This window comes from Monopterus albus, unplaced genomic scaffold, assembly GCF_001952655.1.
Source record: "Monopterus albus unplaced genomic scaffold, M_albus_1.0 scaffold76.1, whole genome shotgun sequence".
NCBI lineage: Eukaryota > Metazoa > Chordata > Actinopteri > Synbranchiformes > Synbranchidae > Monopterus > Monopterus albus.
In genome coordinates, this window is record NW_018127956.1 from 1,617,908 (window position 1) to 1,633,859 (window position 15,952).

At 41.4% G+C, this 15,952-nt stretch overlaps 1 protein-coding gene across 1 annotated transcript; it reads left to right on the top strand.

Moving 5' to 3' along the window:
* Positions 1-752: 752 nt before the first annotated feature.
* Positions 753-13,959, top strand: top2a (DNA topoisomerase II alpha). Its single transcript, XM_020606310.1, has 35 exons — positions 753-955; positions 1,879-2,025; positions 2,199-2,289; positions 2,379-2,442; positions 2,619-2,764; positions 2,880-2,977; positions 3,064-3,276; positions 3,622-3,795; positions 4,105-4,206; positions 4,344-4,481; positions 4,576-4,714; positions 4,816-4,973; positions 5,167-5,292; positions 6,278-6,388; positions 6,702-6,807; positions 6,963-7,082; positions 7,379-7,461; positions 7,569-7,683; positions 7,776-7,897; positions 8,265-8,413; positions 8,524-8,755; positions 8,836-8,970; positions 9,119-9,319; positions 9,476-9,671; positions 9,859-9,950; positions 10,041-10,190; positions 10,275-10,358; positions 10,579-10,788; positions 11,002-11,122; positions 11,887-12,048; positions 12,403-12,595; positions 12,698-12,753; positions 12,843-12,968; positions 13,067-13,299; positions 13,440-13,959. The coding sequence occupies exons 1-35, from the start codon at positions 938-940 to the stop codon at positions 13,584-13,586; spliced, it is 4,758 nt and encodes a 1,585-aa protein (XP_020461966.1). The 5' UTR covers positions 753-937; the 3' UTR covers positions 13,587-13,959.
* Positions 13,960-15,952: the final 1,993 nt, after the last annotated feature.

A 15,952-nucleotide genomic window follows, 5' to 3' on the forward strand; every position in this document is an offset into this window, starting at 1 on the left:
CTAAGTGGGCCTTCACCAAAGCAAGGAAGAGGCCCAACACCAACAGGGAGAAATAACAAACAAGAGGGGATAACACTGTCATCCCTTATGTGGCTGGTTTATCAGAGAAGTTAAAAAGTATCTTTCACAACCACAATATCCCAGTCAACTTTAAGCCAGAGAACACCCTGTGGCAGAGACTGGTCCACCCGAAGGACAAAACACCCAGACACAAACAGAGTGATGTGGTGTATGCAATTAAGTGTAGTCAGGAGTGTAACGACTTGTACATTGGTGAAACTAAGCAGCCGCTTCACAAACGCATGGCCCAACACAGGAGGGCCAACTCCAGTGGACCAGAGTCAGCAGTCCACCTCCACCTGAAGGACAAAGGCCATTCTTTTGAGGACAGTGAAGTCCAGATCCTCTCCGGAGAACATTGCTGGTTTGAGAGAGGAGTCAAGGAAGATATTTTTGTCCAAATAGAACACCCCTCACTAAATAGGGATGGTGGACTAAGACACAACTTGTCTTCCATCTACAATCCTGTTTTGAGATCTCTGCACTCAATCTAAATCTGTCGCTGATAAAAAAAAAAAAAATCCTATAATTTTTATAACATTCATTCTATTTTCTTCTTGAGAAGCTGGTTTTCCTTGGCACAAGAAGTGGGCGGGCGCATACTTCTTCTGCTGTCGGTGATTGGTTATTTACGTAAAAAAAAGTTCGGCTTTATGTTTCCTATTGGAGAGAAACATCAGGAGTCCCCTTGTTTGATTGGTCATCATAGCTGCCGCCATGGTTTTCGAATATTCAAACGGGGATTGAGTTATTCAGTCGGGGCACGTTAGAGCAGCCAGGCAGCTAAGCAAATTATTTTTAGGAGTCCGGTTAGCTAGTCGTGAACGCATTATTTTAGATATCGCAAGCGCCGGAGTTATCAATAGATATAAGAAGAATGGCTGAACCACTGAAGGTAACGTTACTATCGCTTTGATATCTACTGCTAACTTTTTGGCTAACCCTTAGTGCTACTTGTTGGCTATAGAAACACGTTTTGGCAATGGTTAAATGTTTAAGCTTGTTTGCTAACGTCGCTTAAGATTGTAAATTACATTAACATAACGCTAATCATCATAACGACTTTTAACGTAATTGTGCGTGGTGTTAATCCGCAAAATGCAGAGCGCCCTTTTCAGCAACTTGAAAAAAATGTTAGCAAGTTAACCGACCTCCCAAGCACTTAGCAAAGCATAACATGTGATGTACGCTAACAATGCCAATAACGACAGCTTTAGAATCTTGTGAACATTAGCAATGTTAAGTCTTTATCAGTACACCCTGCTTTAGTTATTGTGATCCATAACTCATCTAGTTGGCTAACGCTACGTCTCCTCTTATCCCTGGCAAGTTAACAGTTAGTGTAACGTAGCAGCCCAGGTAATGTTGTAATTTAATCATCCATCTATACCGGTTCACTCAAAATGTAATGTTAGCACTTTAAAGTATATTTGGACTTAAAAATTGTGAATGCGCGTGCAATATTAGACAAAAGTAGAGTGTCCTTGGTCAGCAGAGCAAATATGGAAATATGGCCTGTCGTTGGTCAGGTCAAGGTAGATAACTTAAGTTAATTGAAATGGAAGAAGTGACTGCAAGTATTAAGACCCAGTTCGAACATCTGCCCTTCAGAAATGGCCTTGAGAAGCACAACATATAGATTAAAACTCAGGATTTGAGTAAATACAACAGTGTGAAGTTGCTTGACCAAATACTGTAGCATTGCAGGTGGCGTTGGGCATTGTATGGAAGTTACCTGTAACACAAATGCAACCTCATGTTGCTGTTTTGACTGCATTTAAAGAAAATGTACATGAAGATAACCATGTCCTATCCCAGCAGGCCTTTGAAAACAAGCCGGCACAACAGACAAAGAAAGATCTGAAGCGGCTGTCAGTGGAGAGGATCTATCAGAAAAAGACGCAGTTGGAGCACATTTTGCTCCGGCCGGACTCCTATATAGGCTCTGTTGAGCCTGTCACCCAAGTAAGAACTCTCACAGCAATGCTTATGTAGTGTCTCTAGCCTTTGATTGAAGCCTTTGGGTAAATCTCACTTTGGAGTTGTAGAATATTGATTCGAAGATCAAAGCCTTAACAGTTCATATTATACAAATGTATGCATGGTCTTTGTAGTCACTAGTTGACTTCTTTCCTTAGCAAATGTGGGTGTATGATGAGGATGTTGGACTGAACTGCCGTGATGTGACATTTGTACCTGGGCTTTACAAGATTTTTGATGAGATCCTTGGTGAGCAAACAGATTTTATTAGTTTAGATTGTGTATAAAGTACAAAATGTTGGGTCAACAAAAAAATGAAACTTTTTTTCTCATTACAGTAAATGCAGCTGACAATAAGCAGAGGGATAAGAGCATGTCCTGCATCAAGGTCAACATTGATGTGTGAGTAATACAGTATAATACTGCATAATGAATTCAGATCTCAAACTATCTGATAATCCTACCATGGTGTCCTGTGATCCTGTGACAAGTAAGTTGTCAAATAGCCCCAGCTCAACTGACTTGCTTTGTCTCACAAAAGCAATTGAGTATTTGTGTGCATTTTTTTTTTCTTTTAGTGAAAACAACACAATCAGTGTATGGAATAATGGGAAGGGTATTCCTGTGGTGGAGCACAAGGTGGAGAAGGTCTATGTACCTGCTCTGATCTTTGGACAGCTCCTCACCTCAAGCAACTATGATGATGAGGAGAAGAAAGTCACTGGTGAGACTTAATTGTGGTATTGATTACCCATAAAAAAAATTGATTGATGCACTATGCTATGTTTGAGCAATCTGCAGGTTATTTCTTTAGAAACATCTTTGTACCTGTTCTATAGGTGGACGTAATGGATATGGTGCTAAACTTTGCAACATCTTTAGCACAAAGTTCACCGTGGAGACTGCTTGTAAAGAGTCAAGGAAGGTCTTCAAGCAGGTAGGAAGGCAACTGAACCACATTTGTTCTTTTGTAACCTCCAAGAGAAAAATATTAGTTTAACAGTATATTAATGTTTTCTACAGACTTGGTATGACAACATGGGCCGGGCAGGGGATGCTAGCATCAAACCTTTTGAGGGAGAGGAATACACCTGCATCACCTTCAGGCCAGATCTGCCCAAGTTTAAAATGAGTATTTTGGACAAGGACACAGTGGCTCTGATGACCAGGAGGGCCTACGACATCGCTGGGTCTTCCAAGGGTGTTCGTGTGTTCTTCAATAGCAAGAAGCTGCCAGTACTATGCAATTTCATTTGTTTTTCGTTTTACTCCAACCACATGTATCTGAAAATTTAACAACTTTAATTTTTTAGAAACCTGGAGAAAGCTTTTTTTTTTTTTTTTCTTAGCTTGTTAACAGCTACATATTTTTTTTGCTTCTGAAATGTTATATTTTAACTTAGCCTTGAGGAGTATGAGAGGGATTTTACATGGTTCAAACGGCAGCAACCATAGTTCAGTTTCTACCATTTAACTGGCTGCCTATTGAGTTTAAACTTTTATGATTTCTCTGATCATTGCACAAGTCTGCAAGGGTTAAATTGAATGTTTAAGACTAAGACAACTGCTGTTATACTCCAGGTTACAGGTTTCCGTAGCTACGTGGACATGTATGTGAAAGACAAGGTGGATGAGCTTGGTGAAGCCCTCACTGTGGTCCACGAGATTGTCAACGAGCGGTGGGAGGTGTGCCTCACCATGAGTGAGAAAGGTTTCCAGCAAGTCAGCTTTGTCAACAGTATTGCTACGACCAAGGTAATGTCTCAGTGTGTTAGATCCTCTGTAGTGCATCTTTTGTGAATGTATGCATGTAATGGAGTGATTAAATGAGTGTGCATTTTGACCTTCCTGCCAGTTTTTAAATAGGCTGTTGGAAAACCTATCGCTAATCTGTTAGCCCTATTTAAATTTACATTATAGTGCACCTATAAAGCATTTTAAGGCTGGTTGAAATAGTAGACCACATTTGTTTGGCTACTATCCCAGCCACTTTGTGTCACTGTAATTAGGAATTACGACATTTATTCTCTAAATTGGATGTTCTGTTTGTCTTCTGGATCCAAGGGAGGGAGACACGTTGACTATGTGGCTGACCAGGTGGTTGGGAAGCTCATTGAAGTCGTGAAGAAGAAGAATAAAGCTGGGGTGGCAGTCAAACCTTTCCAGGTACAGTCACTTGTAAAGTTGGATAGTCTTGTCTTTTTGTTTTTTAATACTGAAAACTGTTGTCAAACTGAATAACTGAAAGTATTTCAAATATTCTGTTATCAAATGAATCAATGCTTCACTTCTTTTCCACTCAGGTGAAGAACCACATGTGGCTGTTTGTCAACTGCCTGATCGAAAACCCCACCTTTGACTCTCAGACCAAAGAGAACATGACACTGCAGCAGAAGAGCTTTGGATCCACTTGTTCTCTCGGTGACAAGTTCATTAAGCAGGTGCAAATGAAAACCCAATGGCATTGTGTTCTCAACCTCGGAAGCCTAATCGTTTGGATTTCACTCATTTCTCCTCATTTTGTGTTGTCCATAGGCCACATCCTGTGGAATTGTGGAAAGCATCATGAACTGGGTGAAGTTCAAGGCTCAGACCCAGCTCAACAAGAAATGCTCAGCTGTTAAACACACAAAAATCAAAGGTGTGCCTAAACTGGATGACGCCAATGATGCAGGTAATATATACCAAGCTCCTTTCTCCTATTTGACTATGCTGTGGCCATATCAAAAGTTTAATTAGTGGCCAACAACCTGTCATAACCATGTTCTCTGGCAGGTGGAAGGAACTCCATCGGCTGCACACTGATCCTTACTGAGGGAGACTCAGCCAAGACACTGGCTGTGTCTGGGCTGGGAGTGGTTGGTAGGGACCGCTACGGCGTCTTCCCGCTCAGAGGGAAAATGCTCAACGTCCGGGAGGCCTCATACAAACAGGTTTGGAACATCAGTAGTTTTCTCATGAAGTTGTACTTGTGTGAAGGCAGCTGTCTATTTTTGCAGATGCAAACAAGTACATAAACTGTGTCATGGAGCATCAACATATGTTCAATGAAAGAAAACATTTGTATTGATAATTTAAGGTAAATGTTTTGTGGTTAACTGAAAATAAATGTTGTTATCCTCTCAGATTATGGACAACGCTGAGATAAACAACATCATTAAGATCCTCGGGCTTCAGTACAAGAAGAACTACAGTGACCCAGAATCCCTCAAGAGTCTGCGTTATGGCAAGATCATGATCATGACAGATCAGGTGTGCTTTCACTGCGCAATGGTCTTGATCTTTAATCCAAGCTTATATCTTTCTTTTTTACTTTGGTTTAATCTTGGCTGTTGTGTTGATCATTTAAAACTTCTATTACCTTGTAGTGCTGTCATATACAGCTTCTCTGATGTTGTTATTGTAGTTGACATCGTTCAGCCCAATCCTAGCAGCTGTAGTAACATTTAGGGTGGCTTCACATATAGCCCTTTTTAAGTGAACCTGTCCCAGTCCTCTTAAAGTGGGCCAACAAAAACGGGACTCGGTTATATTGCATTCACTTTGTGAGTTCATTTGAAAGAGACTCCGTTCTCTTTCTGTTCATACTACAGTTACTCTGGAGCTCTCAGGCTTTTACTGCTTTATCATACTACTTTTCGATGCGATACTTCAGCAGTACTCGTATTGGTTATAGCTTTTTTAAGTTAACATTGCTTTATTTTCTTTTGTGTACTGTTAACATTCTTGAGTAGCAAACTGCAACAGCATTCTTTTGAACAAATAACTAGACTAATGTGACTATTAAAATGTATAAAAAAACACAGGTCTTTCTTTGACAGTATTTTTACTGTGCAGTACTTTGCCTCCACCCTCCAAATCACTAAATCCACCCCTGCTTTGAGTGCTCTGATCTGAAACTAACTTCTGAATGAGAGTTCGCATGATGCTTTGACCATTGCAGATTTGAAATTATTAAAACACAGATAAAAATAATGGATGTTTTTAATTATTGTAACTCATGTTTGGGTACTTTCGTTAACTGTGTTTGGTCATTTAGCATTTGTAATGTACCTGGGCAAGCAGAGATGAACTATGAGCTAGTCAGTGGAAAGCAACATTACTCTGTGATAGACTTTTGCTAGATATTGACAGACTGCTCGTGTTTCCAACCTTACATGCAAAAGATGTTTTTAGCTTTACTTATTAGTTTACATTAATATGACTGGAGCTCACTGCATTCCTTTCATTGTGACAGGATCAAGATGGATCCCACATTAAGGGCTTGCTCATCAACTTCATCCACCATAACTGGCCATCTTTGCTGCACCACAACTTCCTGGAAGAGTTCATCACCCCCATCATCAAGGTGGGTAGTCTCACAGGACGTGTTGGTTATAGTGGACTACTGTCAATAGTCACTTTGCTCTAAATTCTTTTAGTCGCCTTAATGATTGAAAGCCAGTTAACAGGTTGGGGCTTTACTAAAATATTGGTCAAATGTGAATGGAAGTCGATTTCAAACCCTTATTTTTAAAAAAACTAAATTCAAAATGCTTAACTTGGCAGCAAGACTGACATCTAGTGATGAAAGACAGAAGGAACACTGAACTGAATTGAAGCATTGAAATGACAAGGCAAGAAGACATTGAGTGGCTGCAAACTTATTTCTCTCTCTTTAGGCATCTTACAAGAAAACTCAGCTGTCTTTCTACAGTATCCCTGAATTTAATGCATGGAAGGAGAGCCAGCCCAATCACAAATCTTGGAAAGTCAAATACTACAAAGGTTTGTTACAAACCCCTGTGTGGTAGTAAAATAGACAAGTAAGCAGCCCTTCATACCTGTTCAGTGTCATGGTTATAGTCTTATGTGTCATTATAATGCTTTTTTTTTTTTTTTTTTAAAGAGGTTGTCTTTCTTTATGGCCTTTGTCCACCCAGGTTTGGGAACCAGCACATCGCAGGAAGCCAAGGAGTACTTCTCTGATATGCAGAGACACCGTATCCCATTCAAGTACTCTGGGCCTGAAGACGATGAAGCTATCACCCTTGTAAGTTGTTATTGTGTTTTAAAAATCTTTTAAAGTTGGGGTAAAGCAAAACCAGTGATTTGTTTCTAAACATACAGTATTATACATGTTAGAAAATAGTTTCTGAAAACATGAAAAGACTGAGAACTATGTAGTGCTGAACTGTGGCGTTACAGTTTTGAGTTATTTGGTGGGGCAGAAAGTATGGCTCGATGATGCACTGGAGTCATCCTCAACATAATGTCTCCCCCTAACACTGTAATGTTATACATACTAGAGGTCGCAGAGCTCCACGCCTGCATTTGTTTTTAGGGCCATTCATGAGACTAAGATGTGTCGAGGAGCGCAAAGAGTGGCTGACCAACTTCATGATCAACAGGCGCCAGCGCAGGGAACACAACCTGCCCGAGGCAATGCCCTAACTATTTGAAAGCATTTATTATTATTATTATTATTATTATTATTATTATTATTATTTTCTGTTAAGTTTCACTGTATCTTTTTGCTCTCTTCACAGGAGTACCTGTATGGTCAGTCCACCAAGCATCTCTCCTACAATGACTTTGTTAATAAGGAGCTGGTACTTTTCTCCAACTCTGACAATGAGAGGTCCATTCCCTGCTTGGTGGATGGTGTGTGAAATGATCACCAAGAACAAATTTGTTGCTCTTGAAAAACACAGAGGAAGTGGTCTGATGTGTGCATGCACTTGTGTGTCTGTCAGGTCTGAAGCCTGGCCAGAGAAAGGTGCTGTTCTGTTGCTTCAAGAGAAATGACAAGCGGGAAGTGAAGGTGGCCCAGCTGGCTGGCTCAGTGGCTGAGATGTCAGCCTACCACCACGGAGAGGTGAGATGACCTGACTTGAGTTTACAGTGCTGATGGTTGTTTGTAAATGTATTAAGAAGCTTTTCATTAGTCTTCTTAATTTCTAAAGTGGGTTGTTGGCTTGAATGTAAACTACTGCCTACTGTAACATTCATTATGTGGTGATAACAGGGGTTCCTTCTAGTTTAGATAGTTTGGATCACACTCTGTTATTGCATGTTGGTTTAGAAATATAGCAGAGAATTTAGTTTAATGTCATTAATTTGTAAAATAAATGCACAACATCCTCTGATAGCAGATGTGTATTATGTCAACTGTTCCTGGTGAGCAGCTCCTAGTTAGGTTTTTATCATACTGGTGATTTAATCTCCTCAACTCTATTTTTCAGGCCTCTCTGATGATGACCATTATTGGTTTGGCCCAGAACTTTGTGGGAAGCAACAATTTGAACCTGTTGCAGCCTCTTGGTCAGTTTGGCACCAGGTTGCATGGTGGCAAGGACTCTGCCAGTCCTCGATACATCTTCACCATGCTCAGGTCAGCAACCTCCTTTGAAACCTCAAATAGTCTGAAGCTAGAGGCCTCCTGCACACCTTTAACATGTTTTGAGAATGTGGGTTTACGTAGGTAACATTATGTCCTTTCAGCTCTCTGGCCCGCCTTGTTTTCCCGCCTGTGGACGACAACCTGCTCAAGTACAATTATGACGACAACCAGCGTGTAGAGCCTGAGTGGTACATACCCATCATTCCCACTGTGCTGGTGAATGGCGCCGAAGGTATTGGCACAGGCTGGGCCAGCAAGATCCCCAATTACGATATACGTGAGATTATCAGTAACATCCACCGTATGCTCAATGGCGAGGAGCCTCTGTCCATGGTAAGGACAGGAAATGGCTGTGGTTTCTGAGATTCCAATCTTGTATACAGAACAGATAACGGGTGCTTTTTCTCCCACAGCTTCCAAACTACAAAGGTTTCCGAGGCACAATTGATCAGGTGATGGATAACCAGTACATGAACAATGGAGAGGTGGCTATCATTGATTCCACCACCATTGAGATCTCTGAGTTGCCTGTAAAATCCTGGACACAGGTTAGTCAGTAAAGCTTTAAGGATGTGTTCAGTATATGGTGTTGAATATCAGAATTCTACACTGATTACCTACCCAACCAATGAATAATCAAGTAGCCGAATATTTGGGTCCAGCCCTAGTCACTTCTTGTTATTCTCTTTGATCTAGGCCTTCAAGGAGAATGTGCTGGAGCCAATGTTGAATGGTACAGAGAAAGTCCCTCCTCTGATCACAGACTACAAGGACTACCACACAGACACCACTGTGCGCTTTGTGGTCAAGATGACGGAAGAGAAGCTGAGGGAGGCAGAAGCTGCTGGCCTCCATAAAGTCTTCAAACTGCAGAGCCCCCTCACCTGCAACTCCATGGTAGAGGATGCCACACATAGACACACACATCTAATAATCCCACAACAGAGGATGAGGAGTATTGTACCTAGGTGTAAAATCCCATGCATTTCTGAAAAGTGTAACCTATTCCCAAACTGTCCTGAACCTTACTGTTTGGTCTCCCCTTCTGTTTAGGTTCTTTTTGACCACGTGGGCAGCCTGAAGAAGTACGAGTCTGTGCAGGATATTCTCAAGGACTTCTTTGAGTTGAGGATGAAGTATTACGTGCTGAGAAAGGACTGGCTGGCCGGCATGCTGGGTGCAGAGAGCGCAAAGCTCACCAACCAGGCCCGCTTCATCCTGGAGAAAATCGAGGGCACCTTGGTTATTGGTTAGTAGCTTGATACAGTTTTTGTTTAAACCACACACTGCTACAATTTCTTCAACAACATGTTTAGAAATGGCAAAATTTATGGATAGTCACAATTTAGATGATGGTTATAGCCATAACTGTGCAGGCCTAGAGTGTTTAGATTTTCTTTTGATAAAAAGTAATAATACTGTTCATCTACTTGCAGAGAACAAGCCGAAGAAGGAACTGATTCGCATGCTGCAGCAGATGGGCTATGACTCTGACCCAGTCAAAGCTTGGAAACAGGCTCAAGAGAAAGTAGGACATTTTGGTTCAAATGGCTGCATTACTGGGGAATGCTAAGTAGTCAGCCTCCACCTGAGGAAATATTTGTGTTCATGCTCTTAGAATGAGGAAGAGATGGAGGAGGAAGAGGAGGAGGAAGGAACAGAGAAGGAGGACACCAGTGGGCCAGACTACAACTACCTGCTGAGCATGCCCATGTGGTTCTTGACTAAAGAGAAGAAGGAGGAGCTGTGTAAACAGAGGGATGCTAAGGTGTGTGATGTTCAGCTGTGTTGCAATCTGACTGATGTTTAAACCTAAAATTGCTCAATTTTTGACTCAAATGCTGTTTTGTAGATGACAGAGCTGAACACCCTGAAGAAGAAGACCCCAGCAGACTTGTGGAGGGAAGACCTGGCTGCTTTCTTAGAGGAACTGACGGTATACATTTCCTTCACCTTTCTCTTCTAAACAGTCAGCCACTACTGCACCTCATCAGTCACATACATTATCCACCATAGCTTCAGAAAGGGATTACCATTACAACTTTACCAGTCTCACATGAGCAGGCATACAGTGAGCATTGATCTGTTGAACAGGGGATGTTCCTGTCCACATTCTTCCTTGGTCATCCTGTGATCTTGTTCCTTTTTGTGTTCAGAACGTTGAGGCAAAAGAAAAGGAGAATGCTGCCATGCCTAGTGCAAAGGGGACTGGAAAAGGCAAATCGAAGGTGAAGGTCAAGACAGAAACTCTGCCCACGCCCCAGGGTCGCCGTGTCATCCCACGTGTTACCAGCGCCATGAAAGCTGAAGCTAATAGGAAGGCTGATCTTAAGAAAGGAGAAGGCAAGAAGGGCAGGAAAGTTAAGGTATGTCATAGTCACACAGTAAGTCACACTAGACAAGTATTATTTAATATGGACTGAAGTACACTGTTTTGTGTATTGAGGCTGTAGTTAAATTAATCCTAACATTCAGAAACAAAACTTTTGTGTCCGTCAGCAGCATGTTGAGTGTTATGGTACCAGCACATTCCCCACATAACGGTAACAGTTTGCTTGACCTTATTAATGTAATTGTAGGGTGAAAATGTAGTGGTAAAGATGGAGTTTGGAGAAGATGCAGAGAACGCAGAGCCGGCTGAGGACCTCGGCCTGGTGGCACGACTGACTAAGAAGACTAAGACCCAGGCAAAGGAAAAAGGTGAGGTCGACTGCTCCAAACAGCTCCTCTAGTCTACTTTAATGGCTGAAAACATTGTTACTGAGCAAAATTTAGAGTTCGGTCTGTAGTACAGAAACGTACACCAGGCGTGTGCCTTAGGGGGTTTTTGTTTGTATCAGCTCTGTTGGTGTCTACATAAGTAAATCTAGTTTTAAAGGTGCAGCCAGTAACAAATGATTCCTTAGTAATATCTAGTGACAGCAGTGTGAAAATACATCAGCTGCAAACTTTGGAAACCCAGTGTTCATCAGTTTCAAAGCTCTAACCATTTAGGTAAATGATACTGTGTTCAAGAGATAAGGCCACAGACTGCATATCATATCGGTTTATTTTATCAGCCCATTGTTGTATTATAAAAAAGATTATTGTAGTTGGTGTAAATTTGGTGTCTGCTGAAGAATGTAATCGATAGATGTCTGCTAAAGGTTTGTTGAATATTAACAGACTGCAATGCTGTCAAGATTATGTGGATATTGCTGCCTAGATTAGTTTCCTAATACAAAAAGTCTGCACCAGTATTAACTGAAATTGTGAAACAGCTAAGTGCATAGCTCAAATTGTCATTTGAGGCCTGTAATAATCGAGCAACAGAAAAATTCCCCCAAACATTGACCATATATTATAACTTGTATGTTTCAGAGACTTATAAAACTGGTTCCACTTGTTGTGCTGTATTTTGGTTTACTGTAATGAGGCACATTGCATTTTATTAAAGTTGACTAATAAACGTACATCTGTGGCAGTATCCAAAACAGGCAAGCAGACCACGCTGCAGTTCAAGCCTGTTGCCAAGAAGCCCAAGAAGAACCCGTGGTCAGAGGACGAGTCTGACGAGCTATCCAACAGTGAAATGGAAACAGAGGAGGTGTTTGCCCCCAGGGAGCGGGCTGAACGCAAAACTAAAGGTGAATCTTTATCAGCACTGATACTTAGACAGGTGTAGCCACATAGTTGGGTTCCTCATCTGTTGTCTTCCTCCTAAGACTCTGTTTCAGCTGTTTGCTCACTCGTACTGAATACATGCTAGATTAATATTCGAGGCTCTTCCCTGTCACAGTCTGAGAGATGAGATGTAATCACTTAAAATGTTTGTGATTGTAAGTGAAAACACTGGTAGAACTGGTTTCCTGAGGATAATTAGCTCTTGTGTTTTGATCACTCATTTGTTAGTGCAGGACACCGGTCAAACAAATGTCCTAAAACAAGCCACATATGACAGCATGGCCGAAAACACTCTGTTCTCTTGACCATTTCTTCAGGTGCTGTGAAATACAGTATGTCTGACAGTGAAGAGGAATTTGATGACTGGGGGAAGAAGGATGCTCCGAAACAGACAGGAGTTATCAGTGATGATGATGATGATGATGATGCAAGTTTTGCCCCAGAGCCCAGTGGCATGGCTGACAGTGATGTGGACTCTCCAGCTCCACCTCCCAAACCTGCAGAGCCCACGTGAGCGAGAAACAACAAGTCTTGATGAATAAATGTTTCACTTCAAGGCTTTTTGGTCAATTTGTAAAATTTACCTTCAATCAAATGGTCCTTTCTCTACAGGAAGAAAGTTGCAAAGAGCAAACCAGCAAAAAAAGTAGCTGAAGCCAAGTCAAGTTGTAAGTATGTTCATGGACACTCATGATGATGATCTTAAAATGTTGGACCAAGGGCCATACGATTATTTGCTCTTTGTCACACCTTTCAGCTCAGTCAGATGATCATGATCAAATGCAGCCATCCAAGGCTCCAGTTAAAAGTAAAACCAAGGAGACCGCACCCAAGAAAGCTGCTGCTTCCAAGAAACCAGCTGCACCAAAGAAGAAGGCTGCAGGTATTTAGATAAGCCTGTTTGGCCCCCCAGTGTGCAGTTCACTGTTCTTGTCTAATCGGCATAGTTTGAAATAGGTAAACATGGCTGGTTTCTTCTAGATGTGAAGCAGCCGTCTATCCTAGATGTTCTCGCTAAGCCCAAACCTTCATCCAACACCGCTGTCAAGAAGGTCCCTTCATTTGACTCCAGTGACTCAGAAGGTGAAGCTAGACCTCCAGTAACAAAAGCAAAGCCTGTTCTCAAACGGAAGCAGGCAGTCAGTGACGAGTCCGACAGCAGCTCAGATAACCTCATGTCACGCCTGATGACCAAAGCAACTGCTGGCAGCAAGGTCAGTGTTTACCCTGAATTCTAATTTCAGTAAAGTCTGTTCATGAGCAATGAGGCCTCATACTTTTTATTTATTCATTTGTTTAGGTGTTGTAAGTCACCATTAATACCTTGTCACACCTGGATATTTCTCTGTTGTAGAAAACAAAGAAGTGGGAAGAGGACGACAGCTTCCAGGTTTCAGACTCAGAAGCAGCAGCTCCTGTAGAGGCGGCGCCGCGGAACAAACCCTCACGTGCCCGTAAACCTGTAACCTACCAAATGGACTCCAGTTCAGAAGACTTTTAAAATTTAGCCTCTGAGTCAGAGTTCATTTTGTGCTAAAGACAGTGTTTTTAATAAGCATGTAGCTTGTGCCATGTGATGAATATGGCTTCGGTTTCATTGAAACATGGTCGCAGTTACACTTGACAGGACCTTAGACCTCACCTTACTATGTTCTGAAATTCTTGTTCATTTTAGTGGAAGAAAAGTGTTGTTGTAAAATAAAGTCACTTTGTGTGCTTCCGGTTCTTAGACACAGATATGTGTGCAAGTGTAGTTTTAGCTGTAAATTTACTTAGTTCTGTGTATTTTTTCTAATGAACTTGTCTGTGTCTTGTAAATATTTCACTGAACATTTTAGGTTTTTGTAAAATAAAACTACCTTTGTGTATTGTTACATGTTTGGATTTTCATTTATTTATTTATTTATTTGGCTGGCTGTTTGCAAAATTCTCTGGTATGTTTTAAGAGTGCTAGGAGCATCAGCTGCCCACTCTAGGAAATTTGGAGAGGTGAGTAGCATTTAATATCTGTGGCAGAGGGAATGAATTATTTTTCCTTAATGCTTTGATTTGTAGAGAGTTGGTGCAGGATGATTATGGCGTCTTCTGGTTCTGACAGACAGTAATGTTGATTAAATCAGAAGCAATCAACTTCATTTCTTACTTGAACTTGGCATTTGTCAGATGCCTTTTAATGCCTACAGTTACCAATTGAATGAAGCACAGTTAATCATAAGGTACTTTAATCATGTTGCATGTTCTCATGTTATCCCTAGTGACTGGGGGAGCTGATAGTACAGGCTTGGACCAGATCCTTCCTGCTGCATAGGAATCACTTTGAAAAGCTTATCAAGAGTTGGCCTTTCTTGGGTAAACATCACTTCTGTCTGGGACTCTTCATGAGTGCAGATTAGGATGTAGCAGGAATTTCTTCACTGCTGCCGCGCTTAGTTATAAGTGCTGGTAAACCTCAGTCCTGCCATTTGCAGAGGGAGGAGAGCAAGAATAGTACAAGTTGGTACGGATACAATTTGTTTAACTCTTCCTTTGGTTTTTACAAGGGCATATCTGTGTGGGAGAAGATGGGAAGAGCCAGCAGGAGTTTTATGGCTGATCAGAGGGGATAGCTTTTGCATGTCTTTAAGGCCATAAAATGCCAGAGGCTGAAATTATCTACTCACCTTGCTGCCATTGTCTACTTGTCTGAAATGTTGGATCTGAGTTGATGTTCAGGCTGGCAAGTAGTTCAACCAGTATACCTCCACAAGTAACAGCTTTTAGGTGGGTGAGGCTGTATTATTAAATCTTGAGCCTTTAACAGCAAGTTCAGATGTATGGACAATAACCTGCACTAGTTACATTATTTCCTTTCATGAATGTCAAAAAATCTTTTGTCAGTATTTGATAGCACTGCTATTGCACTTCTGGTTAGATACTAAGCTGTATTTCGTTGCCCTGCACTTGTACATATGTATGTAATGGCAAGATGAATCTAATCTAAAAGGCCTTAAATTATGTTCATTACTAGTAGTAATAAAAGAAAGTTAGACATACCAAGGGCATTAGAATAGGCCAGTGTTGCTTTGTTTCCTGAGTGATAAGTTTGAATTGCTGTTATTGCAAGTGACAAGACCGTTTGATATTTGATTTCAGTTCACTGGAACACCCTACCATCACTTCAGACACATAACAGATCAACCTCTGACCTGCACACTGGCCTAGTTAGTTTGACCATGAGCTGGAGATAAGATGCATTGTGATTTTTTTTTTTTTTGCGCAGAAGCAGCGTTTGCTCTGAGGACAGGTGGATACACCTCCAGACTTCCAAGAAGCCACACTGGAGACTGTGCTGCAATCATAGGTGAATGGAGCTTCCTTAGTGAACTCTTTGATCAACTCCAGGCCCGCTCGTCGATGCTCGGTCATTTCTGGCTCTTAGTCATGCTCGTGTTTAGGATACTGATCTTGTGAACTGTTGCCAGTGACTTGTTTGATGATGAGCAAGAGGAGTTTGGCTGCAACACCCTCCAGCCAGGCTGCAAACAGGTGTGCTATGATATGGCCTTCCCTGTCTCGCAGTACAGATTCTGGGTGTTTCTTATTGTCTTTATATCTACACCTTCCCTGGTTTTCTTCAGGTATGCCATGCATCAACATAGTAAAAAGAACAATCGATCTAAAAGTAGCCAAACTAGCATCAAGGAATACACAGAAGACCTGCATTTAAGGAGGCTCTACATTGTTAATGTGGCTTTCCACATGGCAGCAGAAGTTGGAGATATGGGAGCAGCAAGATATTCATGATTCAAATTCAATCATGCTGCACCCACAGGAGTTTCTTTATTGTTAAACCCTTTTTTTTTTTTTTTATAAGTCCTCTATGCCATT

What these genes read in the sequence shown, in the direction of transcription:
- top2a (XM_020606310.1), top strand. An exon ending in CCCTCACCTGCAACTCCATG is followed by an intron (nt 9,320 to 9,475) that starts GTAGAGGATGCC and finishes CCTTCTGTTTAG; the next exon opens with GTTCTTTTTGACCACGTGGG. An exon ending in AAGCAACTGCTGGCAGCAAG is followed by an intron (nt 13,300 to 13,439) that starts GTCAGTGTTTAC and finishes TCTCTGTTGTAG; the next exon opens with AAAACAAAGAAGTGGGAAGA.